The sequence below is a fragment of the Saimiri boliviensis genome, chromosome 18 (assembly GCF_048565385.1).
Source record: "Saimiri boliviensis isolate mSaiBol1 chromosome 18, mSaiBol1.pri, whole genome shotgun sequence".
Lineage (NCBI taxonomy): Eukaryota > Metazoa > Chordata > Mammalia > Primates > Cebidae > Saimiri > Saimiri boliviensis.
Window position 1 is genome coordinate 26,014,875 of NC_133466.1, and position 15,831 is coordinate 26,030,705.

At 32.2% G+C, this 15,831-nt stretch overlaps 1 protein-coding gene across 8 annotated transcripts in view; it reads right to left on the reverse strand.

Moving 5' to 3' along the window:
* Positions 1 to 2,271: 2,271 nt before the first annotated feature.
* The window catches only part of USP25 (ubiquitin specific peptidase 25), a 142,550-nt gene continuing 128,990 nt past the window's right edge, over positions 2,272 to 15,831 (reverse strand). For all 8 annotated transcript variants that reach the window (XM_074389475.1, XM_074389474.1, XM_039480513.2 and 5 more), the window contains 6 exons: positions 14,284 to 14,462; positions 12,574 to 12,652; positions 10,035 to 10,114; positions 6,251 to 6,374; positions 3,152 to 3,347; positions 2,272 to 2,878 (listed from right to left, as the gene is read on the reverse strand). In XM_074389475.1, the coding sequence (XP_074245576.1) occupies positions 2,706 to 2,878; positions 3,152 to 3,347; positions 6,251 to 6,374; positions 10,035 to 10,114; positions 12,574 to 12,652; positions 14,284 to 14,462 (831 nt within the window). In that variant the 3' untranslated portion in view covers positions 2,272 to 2,705. The remainder of the gene's footprint in view (positions 2,879 to 3,151; positions 3,348 to 6,250; positions 6,375 to 10,034; positions 10,115 to 12,573; positions 12,653 to 14,283; positions 14,463 to 15,831) is intronic.

The following is a 15,831-nucleotide window of genomic DNA, read 5'->3' on the forward strand; positions in this document are numbered from 1 at the left end:
ACCAACCCCATTAAAAAGTGGGCAAAGGAATGAACAGACACTTCTCAAAAGAAGACATACATGTGGCCTACAAGCATATGACAAAAAGCTCAGTATCACTGATCATTAGAGAAATACAAATCAAAATTACAGAGACACTACCTCACAACATTAAAAATGGCTATTACTAAAAAGTCAAGAAATAACAGATTTTAACCTTTTTTTTGGAGAAAAAGAAACACTTTACACTGTTGGTGGAAGTGTAAATTAATTCAAGCACTGTGAAAGACTGTGATGATTCCTCAAAGACCTAAAGAGAGAAATACCATTTGACCCAGCAAACCCATAACTGGATGTATGCTCAAAGGAATGTAAACTGTTTTGTTACATGCACATGTATGTTCATTGAAGCACTATTCACAATAGCAAAGACGTGGAATCTAACCTAAATGCCTGTCAATGATAGACTGGATAAAGAAAACGTACATATACACCATGGAATACTATGCAATCATAAAGAAATGAAATTATGTCCTTTGCAGAGACACAGATGAGTTGGAGGCCATTATCCTGAGCAAACTAACACAGGAACAGAAAACCAGATACCGCATGTTCTCATAAGTGGTAGATAAATTATTAGAGCATATGCCCTCAATGGTGGGGGGAATACCACACACTGGTGTCTGGCAGAGGGTGAGGGTTGGGAGGAGGAAGTGGATCAGTTAGAATAGCTAGTGGATGCTGGGATTAATACCTAGGCGATGGGTTGATCTGTGCAACAAACCACCATGACACACATTTACCTATGTAGGAAACCTGCACAGCCTGCACATGTACCCCTGAAGTTAAAAGTTGGAAATTTTTTCTAAAAAAAGAAATTTCAATGATCTAAATCTGACAATTAGATTAAAAACCAATATTAAGTTACTTCTGTAGGTATAGAAAAAAACTACCTTAAATAAGTTATTTCAAATTCATTACTAGGAATGAATAACCTGGTTTTTAAGTATATAGTAAATACAATAACAATACTTACCTTCAGGGCAAGAGTGACACGATTCTCTGGATGTGTCTTTGAAAGAAATAATTTCCATATGGTGTTTGAGCACTTTGTGTCTCAGCAGTCAATTATACACACAAATACAAATAACTTAACCACTGTGGTAGAATAACATAAAACATTAAGGATACTTTACAAAAGCTGTGATAACATATATGAAGTTTCTAAACTTTTAACAGGACTGGAAAAACCAATGCAGAATTCTGCTCAGTAGACAACTTAAAATTTAAACCCAAACGTATTTTGATAGGTACAATACGCAAAATCTAACTTTACAAAAAGAATAGTGCCAATTCCTTGTCATTAATATCTTACTAGAACATTGACATCTTTACAGAGCATCACACAATAGCACCGTATTTTGTCTTACTCCTCCATCCAGGATCTTTTGTAAGAGGCACTTACAAAGAACACTAGTTTTGGCGACGCTGTATCAAACATACACATAGTATAATGGTCTATTTTAGTATGCTCACAAAGCATCATTTATAAAGAAATTTTTATGAATTCAAAAAATAGGTTGTTAGTAACATGATTAAAGTATAGATTTTGATTTTCATTCACAATATTAATTCATTAATCTTAAACAGTAGTTTCATCTACAAAATGTTCTATAGCTTTTTTCTTTTTGAAAAGGAATAAAGGCAGTTAAGACACTGGTAACTTCTAGTTAAACAATATCAATTTTGTTTCACAGTATTAATTAGTAGAGAACATTTTCAACTAAAGTGATACACAATTTACAAAAATAGAATGACAAATATTTTGCAAAACATTGTCCTCCATTATGAAGAATATACATGTGTGTATGTGTATATATGTGCATATATAAATATTTCTTTTAAGTTTTACAATAGCCCTTATTCAAGTACTTTGGGATTCTCTTGAAATAATCACCTTGCTATATATTTTAAGTACATTTAAAAAGATTAATCTAAGAAAAGGTTAAAAGTTTCAGTGAAGTTTGACTTAAAAATCAACCACTTACTTGAGTAAAAACCTGACTGAATTCAAAACAGGTTCAGGTGCCATACTAAGTTCAAGAACTTTGTTAAAAATATAGATAAATTTAAGTGTCGAATACTTAAAAATTTTCCAATCTGCTACCATTAGAGCAGAATTAAAAGACTATTAATCTATTCACTGCCCAATCTTAATCCCCAAACAAAATTCATTTATGTATTACTAAATAATACACTAATATACAATATACCTGCTTACAAACACATAGGTAGCCATAAATAAAACTTTATTCTTTATTTCATTTACAAGCTACCAAATATTATGTATTGTACACAGTGCTGAACACTTAAATGGCTGTAGTCATGGAAGGATCCAGACTGAATGGAAAGCTGTTGAGAAAGAAAAGATAAAAGCAATGTAATACTGTAACAGGAAGGTGGCAAAAGCATAGTTTTGCCATAATAAAATCAATTAGCTTTGTGATTATACATCAGTTCCGGTTAAAACAAAGTCTGAGCGCCATGCGATTCTCAGCTTTATTGTTTGCAGTCTGACTAAAGTCTGTATAGTCATTTTGTCTTTTGCAGTTATTAAAATAAAAAAAGTTAAAAACTATAGCAGCAACAAGCAAACCCTGTGACAGGAAGGCAAGGGTTAAGAACTAACAAGAGTTTATACAGTGTGTTTAGGGAAAGTGTGCAGTTTATCTTCCATCAGCAGGAGTTCGACTGAGGGACAACATGATTCGGGCAAATCGCTCACAGAGTTCATGCGTGGAATACGAAGGTAACTTCGGTGGCTCATGAAAACTCTTAATCTCCATAGAACAATCAAGCAGTTTTGGCAAAAAGTCTGTCAGCTTTTCTTGGAGGTGTGCTGCAAATACAAACAATTTAACTAAAGATAGAAATTCTCAACATGATTTATTAGTATTGACTTGCCATAATAGGTAAAATAATTGCCATTTTGGGGAGACAAATGCAATGCACACAGCTTAGCTCATCAACGTGGAAAGAGAGTAATAATGTGCATGTGAAAAATATTAAACATAATACTTATATTTAACAGAAAAATGGCAAGAATAACACCTAATTCTAACTGTGTTTAATCCCAACAACTCAGTTGCCTACTACCATTGTTTAAACTTACATTCCATTTCTTGACCAAGATAGGAACACCATCGATTTCTCATATCTTCCACAGCTAGTATATCCTTCTCTTCCATTTCATCCACCAGTAATAATGGCAAAAATGGGACAATAAACTCATTCATGATAATCAGACCATTGTTTACTTCTCGATCCTCTCCAGATTCAAAGAGTTCTGCAGCTTGCTCATTTAATTTCTTAATGCAATGAAAAAAAACAATAGACTAGGTTTTTGTTTCCTTTTTAAATTAAATATCTGTTAAGTATTAATATGGAAGACAACATAAATATGTTCACAAACAGTATTAGAACAAATGCTATAGAGAAAACAATCTCAACCTATTCTAAAACTGAAAACCTCTCTTTAGAAAAAGCTATGCATATGACAACAAAAGAAACAAAAACAAACCATGGTTGAGAAAACATTGTGTTTTTCATTCATGTTTGGCTTACATTATGTCAATCATCATGATATGAGCCATTTTTTTCTTCTATAGAGATTAATTTCCTCCAATTATAAAATTTTACAAGCACTCAAAATAGTTTTATCAATAAAGAAATGCAGACTCCGTATTAATTTCTGAAAAACTAATCTCTATAAATGTCAACTGAATATACACTACTATATTCCTTAATATAAAAACAGAAAGGTAATCAATTCACTTATCCCTTCAAAAAATTCCTACAGAGTATACATCATGTGCCAGAATTTTTCCAGATGCAGGAGCATGCAAGTGATTTAATACAGAAAACTCTCATGAGGCTTAAAATTTGGTACAGGGATTAGCAAACTTTTTCTGTGAAGGGCCAGACAGGGACTATTTTAGGCTCTGAAGGCCACATAGTTTCTGTTGCAACTACTCAACTCTGCCGTTGTAGTAAAAGGCAATAATACATAATACACAAATGAATGCACATGGCTACATTTCAATAAAACTTATCTATAAAAACAAGTGGTAGATGGAGCACAAGCCATAGCGTGCTGATCACTGATATAGCAGAACAGAGAAATCCATGTAATAAGAAATACATGAGATAAATACATAATAAATTTGACTTTTAAAGCTGAATTTCAAATACAAAAGTTATATATTTAGGTTTGCACCACATAATTCTTGTGCAATTTATTTTGATTTTGGAAAGAGGCTTGTGCTGTAAGTCCACCTTGGCCATGAATCAATTACCCAATTGATATGGTTAGGCTTTCTGTCCCCACCCAAATCTTATCTTGAATTGTAATCCCCAAGTGTTGAGGAAGAGACCTGGTGGGAGGTAATCAGGTCATGGGGGCAGTTTCCCCCATGCTGTTCTTGTAACAAGGAGTGAGCCTCAGGAGATCTCACAGTATTTATTATAAGCATCTGGCATTTCCCCTGCTTACACTTCTCTCTCCTGCTGCCATGTGAAGAAGGTCCTTGCTTTCCCTTCACCTTCCACCATGAGTCCTGAGGCCTCCCCAGCCATGTGGAACTGTGAGTCAATTAAACCTGTTTCCTTTATAAATTACCCCATCTTGTGTAGTATCTTTAGAGCAGTATGAGAATGGGCTAATACAACAATCTTGAACAAAATAGCTAAATCTCTTGTTTTCACTTTCTTTACATTAATAATAGGGTATTATTTTATCTTCCATCCATAGGGTTTAAGATAATAAAATGACGTAAGTCTTCAAGTATCTACTACAATTTTTCTAAGCATGCATTAAAAGATATATAAAATTTAATAAGTTTAATGTTCAATTCACTGAATCAATGAATGTCCTAGAAATATCTTAAATATAACATGTTCAAAGCCAACCTTGTTCCTATTAGATTACCCAATACTAAATGAAAAACCAGAAAGTTTGGCAGCTCTGATTCTTCCATTTCCTTCTTCCCACTCACCCAACAGCTATGACATGCCCTCATTTCATTTCCTTCACCATCATGCCCACTGTACTACATGAGGGTGAGTTGAGGCCCTCACCCTCCATCCCTTGACTTTCCCCTCTAAGGTTCCTGACTTCAATCTACTTCTTTCTTATCCATCCTCTAGTAATGCTATTATTATTATCAGAATTAATTTTCTGAAAACCTCATTATGCCAAATTTACACTGGTGCAAATTCATTTGAATGTCCGGTAAGTTTCTTTATCATCTGACATCAACAAGTATTGTCAGTTTCATTACTTCCACCTAACCCCACTTCCTCATAACCTGGCTAGCCACATGAATTTATCTCAATTTTCTGTTATGTACTGGAATAATCTCCCTTCTCTATCATTAATAAAACTTCTATTTATCCATTAAGATCCAGATCAGGGTTTATCTTCTCTCTTAAGGTTCTTCCCAAATATTTCAGGCATATCATTTTGCATATTTCTTATAATGGCAATTATTCCAGAACATGACAATCATTTCTGTATGTTTCCCACCAGACTGAGTTTTCTGAGGACAGGAAGTGCATCTGACTCATGTTTGTATCCCTCAGAACCTGACACTCTATAAATATATAATATGAAAAAGTCTGAAAGGAACATTAAAGTAATCTTGATGAGGTTTCATTTAAATTCCTATGGAAAATAAATAACCAAGTGTGGCTGGGTTATTAACAAAAAACGATGAGCAATATTATGCCATTTTTTGAATGTTTCAGAGGAACCATCAAGTGTTTGTTGTATTTATGTTTAAAATCAGCTATATTATTCTTATGCCTCAAAATTCAATTTTTAAGTTAAATAGAAATTACTCTCGTACATTACATGCATATTCTTATAGACTTACATAAAGATTTTTTTAAGGCTGATGTATGCATCCATTTCTCTCCTACCAAAAAATGCAGTGGTAGTGGAATAAAGAAATCTAAATATAGGAATGTAAACAAACTGATGCTATTTTAAGAACATTTCTCATTTATAACCTACAGGACTTGGGATTTATGAAGAGAAAAAAATAAAGTACTGAGTGTACTTTGCCATCTGAAGGGAAAAGAACCAGTTTATAGACATCACCACATTCTTATCCCATCAGAATTTATGGAGTCCGTCACTTTTATATGAGTCTGGAAAATTTGCCCAATGTAAAACAAAATGATAAAATCATACTATATGCATTCAACTTACTAGTAAACATTCTCTCCTATAATGTGATATCAATTCTTCATCATGTCCTCTGTATAAGCCTTTAGATAAGAGTTCTTTGTTATTCTGATAAGCACAGATGAGGAACAGCAAGGAATCTATATAACTTAAAAATTAAAAAGAAACATACAGCATTAGTATTTCACCTTTGTAGAAACAAAGTGAGCTACAATTATAAAACATTTTAAGTATAAGCTTAAGTTTTGATTAACTACATTACAATAAAAAATATCATCTGATGCACTGTATGCCTGAGAGCACCTTTTTAGCAACAGCAACATCTGAAACCAGGAAACAGTTGTATCTTAAAAGTAAAAAATAAAATAGGACTACAAATTAAACAGAAACCTGAGAAAAGAGGCAATAACTGATAAATTCAGGTAGTTCTGTCTTCCTTGGTATTTATTTTCCTGATGTCTTCCATTTAAATTCAAACTTGAAGCTAATGTGAAAGCCAGCAACCTACTTGTTTAACACAATGTCACAGTTGTATGAAGTAAAAACTCAGGTTACTTTGTTTTATGATCACAAACATCAATTTAGTTTGTTCAATGACTACTTAGACAGCTCCTTTTCCACATGCGGACAGGTGTAGTTACTGAGAAAAAGGTAAAAAAATAAAATAAAATAAAATAAAATAAAAGAAAGAAAGAGGAATATCTAAAGGAGATAGAGGGAGCGGAAAAATGAAAGACTGCTTCTAAATCTGGGAAACCTAGTGGAATAAAGCAAAAACAAAAAGCCCCCAAACATAAAAAAGCTGATGGAGATAGGCCTATGTGTTATATTAAGTCTAGATATTATGAAGTTCAAATTAGGTTTTCAAAAGGGAAGAAAAGGGGCCAGGCATGGTGGCTCATGACTGTAATCCTAACACTATGGGAGGTGGTGTGAGAGGATTAGTTGAGGCTAGGAGTTCAAGATCAGCCTGGCCAACGTAGTGAGATCCTCATCTCTACAAAAACATTAGAAAAAAAATTAGCTGGGCCTCACAGTACATGCCTGTAAGTACCAGCTACTTGGGAGGCTGAGGTGGGAGAACTTCTTGAGCTGAGAAGTTAGAGGCTGTAGTGAGCTATGATCACACCACTGCACTCCAGCCTGGGCAGCAAAGCAAGACCCGACTCAAAAATACAAAACAAAACAAAAAATGGAAGAGAAAAATATTTAATAAAGAATTACTTTTACCTCCAAACTAATTATCCTTCTAACATGTTAGATTAATATGGAAAATGTAACATTTTAAAAATAAAATACTGTAAAGAAATACAATTTTAAACTCTAGACTCTCCTGCCAATAATTACTTAATTCATGTACTTAGATACAAAATGAATCCATTTCACACTCCAAATGTTAAATGTAAAATTATTAAAAAATTAATGTATACATTCATGGCAAACCAAATTATACACCTGAAGGTGTCATGATAAATAAGTTTATTTTAAACATTTTTTTAAAATGGCTAAGAATTTGCTTTTGAGATTGAGTGTAACATTTTATTTTGAAACAATATTAGGTTAATTAAACATATTCTCAGCTAAAGATTTTATTTATGAAAAACAAAGGAAATTATAATATTAAATGTTGTGTTATAACATTAAGTTGTCGTAGTTCATTCATCAATAAGTAACTAGCACATCTATCTTTTCCTTTATAGCTAAGGGGTTTCCTGTTAAGAAGATCTCTTCTGAATGACATTCACATCTGGCTTTCTAGACCTGAGTCACCTCTTTGAGAACTGCTCTGAAACCAAAATGTGTTCCAATTTTCTACTGATGTACACAAAATGTTCCATATTTTATCAAACTTTAAAGTGGTTACGAATGTATATTCAAATAAAGTCAGAATAAGATGTAGCAATCTAATTATTATATTCTTACATAAGACAAAATAAGATCACGTAGCCTGGTGTACTCTATCTTCCACTTGTGCTACTACAAAATTACGGTTCTTGCAACCATGATTTCACTTCACTATTCACAGAACTGACAAGGGTCCATAAGTAAGCATTTCATTCAAGGCTTTAAATGTTTACATATTCATTAAAAACAATTTTGACTGAACCTTTTGGCAATATTTTACACACAGCTAGCTACAACAACTGCTATATTTAAAGTGATAAAGCCAGTATTTCTTCAAAGGATATTCCATAAGTAATATCTGTCACCATTATTTTCTAGTTAATCCTTCTAATTTGATAAGCATTTACTATACTAGAATATTAGCTTTTTAAGTATGTATTTGAAAAGTGACAAGCAAATTATAAAATTTAAACATATTTCCAAGTTACATCTTAAATTCCCTTAATATATGTTAACTGGGAACAACTAATACAGAAGCTATCTAGAGAGGTACAAAGTGACAGTGTCATCTTTCTAATTCTTACTGAGATAAATGAATACGTTTTATATTTACATTATTTCATTAAATTATACAAGAACACAGAGGTCTCTATTTTAGTTTTTTTCTTCCTAGTTAGCTGTGTGACCTAGACAAAGTTACCACATCTCTGTGAAGTCCGATTTCTTTATCTGTAACACAGAAATGCCTTTTATCTTACTCTATTGAATTATACAATCATATTAATATTCCTCATATCAGCACAAATCTTATAAATCTTAATAGTACACTTGAATATTCCTATTAAATAAAATCTTGACTGACACAACTCATAAAATGAAGGTATTAATCAAAGTAAGTTTTCTACATCAATGACCAAAGAGAAATCATCTTATGAATAGCATGACTAGGACTTTCAATAAATATTACTTTTTCCTTTTGTGTGATAACTTTAAAAATTTTGGTAACTATTAATATAAAAATGAAGTATTGTCCTTTAGAATAGTACTATCCAATAGAAATTTCTGTGATTATGGAAATGTTCTGTGCTGGCCAAAAATAGAGGCTGTCAGTCACATATGGCTACTGAACTACCAAATGTGGCTGGTGCAACCACGAATTGAACTTTTAGCTTTAAGTTTTAGTTAAGTTTTGTCACAAGGTCAGTGGCCACTAAGTTGGACAGTATAGCTTCATAATTAAACATTGATCTTTGTTTCATTTTTTCAAAAAGCAGCAGCATCATTACCTAAGTGAGAGCATCTTAAACTTCATTTAAAAAAACAAGAGAAAGGAAAAATATCCCTTTTACTTGGCTGCAGTATACACTGCATTGAAAATAAAACATTTTCTCAAAAAATAATCACAGTCAAGTTAATGTTAAACAATGTGAATTAAGAAATACATGGAGAAGTACATGCAAACTCGTAAATAATCTGAAATGTAAGCAAAATGTATCCTTTCTTAATAATTAACAATTAAAATAATAGTATAATTAAGTAAAAATTCCTTTAAGACTATCTTTAAATAAAAATTAATTAAAATTTGTTTAAAGTCACAGTACTCAGAAATTTTCTATAGCTACACATTTTACAGTACCTGGAAGTTCACAAAGACAGACTGCAAACATTATCTCTGAATTGACATCAAGAACAGACTCAGCTTTAAGTGTATTTGAGACCTGATGAAAACAGACATTAATGCCAACCTAAAGATTTATTTTTAAATGGAAAATATATTTTATGTGGGGTATATGGGAAGCCTCTATATTAACTTTGCAATTTTTCTGTAATTCTAAAACTGATCTAAAATAAACATTTATTAAAAATACAGAGTGTGAGTAAAATCTTTTTCATGGAGGAGGTCATATCTGAATAGAATTAGGTGCAAAAATTATGCTTTCTTCATTTGTCCACTTTGCCTTACCTTTCTCTTTGAAAATTTTCTAGCCCAATTATGAGATACATAGTTGTTTCCCTGAATTTCCTATAATCCTGATGCCACTCCTGTAGGAGAAAGAAAATATTAAAAATATTCAGAGTAAGATTTAAAAACTACTATGAAACTGTTCAAAAAGTAGCACACTGCTTTGCTACTATTTGAAGTAACAGAAACAAATAGTTGAACATTAAGTTACACTAGACCTAAAACAAGATTTTACTTTCTGGCACACAAGATTATTTATATTTATTAATATAACATTAAATCTAAAAATTGTTAGACATTGATATGGAATTAAACAATAAATACTAGCAGAATACAGAAATATAAAGGCAGGATAATCAATCAGGTCATCTCTCTCAAAAATTCATCAGTATAAAATCACATTATTGAAATATTATTGTATCTACATCAACTGACAGTAGGAAGTAAATGAAATTATTACACTGAGTATGAATCAAAGCTTGAACACATACTTGATACATAATTTTAAGAAACCAAAAAAAAAGTTATGATTATTTAACCTTTTAACTTTGGAAATTTGTGGTAAATTTGGATTAAGCAGGTATATAAATAGTTTATTTACATGAGATATGGCAGAAGAACAGCTGCAGTTCACATTTCAATGCCCCTTCCCCCACCAAAAAAAAAAAAACAAAACAAAACTATAAGGCATGTAATAGGACTAAATAATTCTAAGGTGATACACTGTAACCGTCGAAGAGAACAAAGTCAAGATTTTCTTAACTTACTTTATAATAATTGACTCAAGAAAAATAACTGAAATTCAATATAGGATAAATCAAAAAGAGAATACTGATAACAAAAATGTTAAGGCTTTTATATAAACATTATAAACAAAAATAAGAAACAGACAAATTATTAGCCAACCATATTCTCCATGAACATACTTTTGTGTGTGTGTGTGTGTTGGAGACAGGGTCTCAGTTTGTTGCCCAGTCTGCAGTACAGTGGCATGATCCTGGCTCACTGCAGCCTCGACCTTCTGGGCTCCAGAAATCCTCCTACTTCTGTCTCCCAAGTAGCTGCGATTACAGATAGAAGCTTCCAGTTCCTTCAGTTTACTTCAATGGATTGGACTCAGCATATTTTTATTCACAAATCTCATATTCTAACTGCAGGGCCATTAAATCATGCAAGTATTGAAATCATTTGTTTTTAAGATTCTGCACATTCCTCATATCTTTGTCTTGCCTTAAGTTCAGGGTTCAGCAAATCACATCCTACAGACCAGCTTGTTTTTATAAAGGAAGTTTTACTGGAACATGGTCATTTGTATACATATTGTCTGCGGATGCTTTCACACTGCAATTAGAGAGTTGAGTAGCTGAAGAAAATGAGGCTTTGAGAGTGTAAAACATTTACTTTCTGGCCTTTTACAGAAGTTTGCCTACTCAAAACTTCCAAGGCAATTCTAATGACAAAGAGGAATGACAGTTTCAATACCTTCTCCAGAAAAGCTAACTTTATTTATACTTGCAGGACAAATTTTACCTTTATTTGTTATTAAGATCTACTAATGGCAAGAAAATTATGTCTTGAAAATTAAAATTAAGGCTGGATGTAGTGGCTTATGCTTATAATCCCAGCAATCTGGGAGATCAAGGCACAGGGAATTGTTTAAGGCCAGCAATTTGAGACCAGCCTGACCAACAAAGCAAGACCCTGTATATACAAAACATTAAAAATTAACTGGGAAGAAATACTAGGTGTATGAATTCATCAATTAAAATAAAGACTATTTTAAAGCCAAAGCTGACAAAAATGATTTTGTGCACAAAAAAATCCCACAAGCACATGTACAAGTACCTATGTAAGTGTTCTCTCAACCAACGCTTTATTGTAATGACAAAAATGTATGGCATACAATGACTAAAATGAATCTCTAACTTCCTCAAAATATATCTGATAAATCAAAGGGAAAGAAAAATATAGCCCACCTTCAGTGTAGTATAACAGTTAAGAATGTAAGTTCTGTTAACCAAGCTGTAAACTTGTAGCTGTGAAAACGTTAGGCAGGTTACTTCACTGCTCTATGCCTTATTTTCTAATGTGTCAAATGAGAATAAGAACACTACCCACCTCACAGTGTTACTGTCTGAATTAAATCAGTTTATATATGCAAAGGGCTTAGAAAAAAGCCTGGCATATGTAGGCTCTTGATAAATATTACTTGTTGATACTATGTAACAGCAATTTCTAAGTTGATTTCAAAATTAATAATGTATTTGTTGCTTTGTGTTTAAGCTAGAAAGGTTCATTTAAAAAGTAGTTGAGAACTAGTATTGAAATAGAAAACCAAAAATCTTCCTTTTTTGATTTTAAACTTTTTGGCCTACATGCTATCTCACTTATAAAACTATTAATTACTTGAGCATTGACTTGGACATTTAATTTTTTACTCTTCATAATAATTCAATTTCAGTTGTGCTGAAATAAAAGGAGTATCAGTGAATTACAGAATCTCTAAATCTGTAGTTTAACATCTAAAAGAGTACATTACCTCATATTCCTCCAAGTTTACTTCTTCAGGTTTTATCATTTCCAATTTGGCTTGTGCAACTTTCATTATGTTGTGACACCTTTAAAAGAAATACGATAGATTTATAAATATATGTGTGTATATATATGTATTTACAAAAGCAAAATTCATATACACTGAGCAAAAACAGCAATACCTTTTTATAGAAACAAACCCTAAATAAACAAGTGAAAACGTTTTTGGGACCAATGTTGGAGAATTAACAAGAAGATAGGAGCAATAATTCCAATTCAAATTTACTGTGTTGTATTGATATGTGGCTTTAGCTTTTAAATTACATTCTATTAACACATTTTCCATAGGAAAAAAAAAATGAAACTTTTTAAAAACAATGTGCATCTATTAAGCAAGCTCAAGAGACACTGCATCTTCTTTTTCGCCCATATGATATTATTTATCTTTAAATGCTAAAGTCAAAAATGTGCCTATAATCTCAGGTAAAAATGGAAACATTCCAGTGGATTTTATGATCAGAATCATTGATAAAGAAATCCCCACAAAATATCTTTGACCATATGTGCCTAACTCTGTCTTTCAAGCACAAGTCAGGTTATCAAAACAGACTGACTATAGACAGATAATTGCAAAGGACTGAAAAGTCAATGTGATTACTCCATTAATGCCTTCTCCAAATTAAACAGTGTACATCCAATGGAACATAGTACACTAATAGCACAGATAACGAGGGTCACAACAACCCTATTTCTGAACTCTCTGCAGTCACATGCATCAAAATAAATGATGTTCATACTGCTACTAATACAAATAGTAGTGGCCAACATTCATTGAGCATTCAACCATTTATCAGATATTGTTTAAAACTAGTTACTTGTATTATGCACAGAATCCATTTCACAGCACATACACAAAGCAGGAATTGATTCCAGAAAATTTGCTTTCCCTCATATTCTTCTTTGCTACACACTTCAATGTAGTATTTTAGAGACATTCATAAAAGAATAATCATTTATTTGAGAATTAAAATATAATTACAATGAACTGCAAGACAGCACAAATGTTTTTATAAACAAAAATAACTTGCAATACCCTGAAATTTCACCTGGGTCTTAAAATTATTTTCTAGTGTCATTCATTCTAATTAAATTGTGATTTTTAAACATAAGTTTCATAGAACTTTCTATAAAGAAATATTGAGAAAGTCCTATAAAACTATTCAGAAAAATGTTCAGCAAGTTCTATAAAAATTCTCTATAAAGGGTGATTTTGCTTCAGGAGTTACTTGGCAATACCTGGAGATATTCTGATATGCCACAATTTGGAAGCTGCTACTGTCATCTAACAAACAGAGATGAGAGATATTATTAAATATCCTACAATCATAGGATAGCCCCAACAACAAAGAATTATCTAATTTAAACTGTCTATAGTGCAGAGGTTGAGAGGCCCATTTTTATGTCTCTAAAATGTTGTGTAATAAGTACAGTGATTGATTTACAACTAAAATTTATTAAAATGATCGAAATTATTTCAAACTTCAAAAGGCCATAACAGTTGCCTTTTTTGAGGCATTAAGTGAGTTCAAATTTTGTCATGCATTTTTTTAAAAAATGTGCCCATGTATGTATAAAATAAATACTCAAAAAATTATCCTTGGAATCCGCAGGTAAAAAAGAACGATTTGAGCAAATAAATTTTATATTTTCAAATTACCTTTCATCAAAACTCAAGTTTCTATCTCCAAATTGTTCTAGCAATGTTTTCTCAATAATTTTCTTTGGTGCCTGGTTCTGGATAAAGTAGACCACTACATGATGTAAACGATAATCAGTTTCTGGTGGGGTGTCTTCTTGGGCCAACTTAACCAACCTTGCATATTCCAACTTAATTGCCTGGAAAACGCAATGAAAATGACAATTTTGGTTAATTATTTAAATACCTAAAATCCTTCAATATTACAAGTTTAGTTCTTCTTGCATTCAAACAGTTTCCTTTTTGGCTTTTCAAGTATTACAAACAAGGCAGTGCATCTAAAAACAGAGTCCCATATTCCATAGTCTCAAATAATTTTCTGAGTAACTGACCACAAAGGCCTTCTTTTTCTTTTTTTTTTTTTTTGAGACAGAGTCTCACGTTGGAGTGCAGTGGTATGACACTGGCTCACTGCAACCTCTACCTCCAGGATTCCAGCAATTCTCCTGCCTCAGCCTCCCAAGTAACTGAGATTACAGGTGCTTGCCACCAAGCTCAGCTAATTTCTTGTATTTTTAGTAGAGATGAGGTTTCACTATGTTGGCCAGGCTGGTCTCAAACTTGTGACCTAGTGATCTGCCTGCCTCGGCCTCCCAAACTGCTGGGATTACAGGCCAGAGACACCTTGCCCAGCCACAAAGGCCCTTCTTTATCCTTTCACTATATAAAGGTTTGTTTTGTTTCCACACAAGGAAGTGGTAAAATAGTCTGTCTAAACTTACAATGTGAGTAATTTTGTACAACTTATCAGAGCCCAGTAAGTCTAGTCACAGACATCGTAAGATGAAGGTGATAAGTTTTCCCATTCTGTTTTACCTTTCTAAGCATCAGTTTTGAATACCAAAATTCTAGGGTTGATATATAGCTCCCAACCATACTCAAATCTGAAAGAAAATGGCTCTTAAATGCATGGTCATACTACTGCAATTAACTTTTAGCTGAATAGCCCACAAATAAGGAATGCAACATCAAGCCCCGGGATTACAATTATCACAAAAAGAAATACTTATTACTTCAAAAGTATGTGTATTTTATTAATGTAAGAATAATAATTACATATTACCACTTGTAACCAAAAATATCTCATAATATACGAATAATGTGAAATAAACACTGTTTTTACACTAAGCAAAATCTAAAAAATATTAAATCATATAGAAATGTCTACAAACACATCAAATATTGCTATGTACAAGAGTCTCATGTGATTAAGATAAAGCTGTTTATATTCATTTAAATTATACGTATGTGCAAATTCTAGCTCTAATAACCATAAAACATTTTGGGCTTCACATAAGATTACAAAAATCCATTCCATTAAAGAGTTTTTTTAGTTTAAAAAAATATATGCCTTTCTTAAGTAATTCTTATGACCTATATGGTTGTATTTTACAGATGGGAGAAAAAAATAACTGATATACATTAGATGAAATGTTCTAGTTACGTAACATCAGACTTCATTAAAAGGAAGGCTAATAGATTATTACTATGCAGCAGAAGACTATAAAT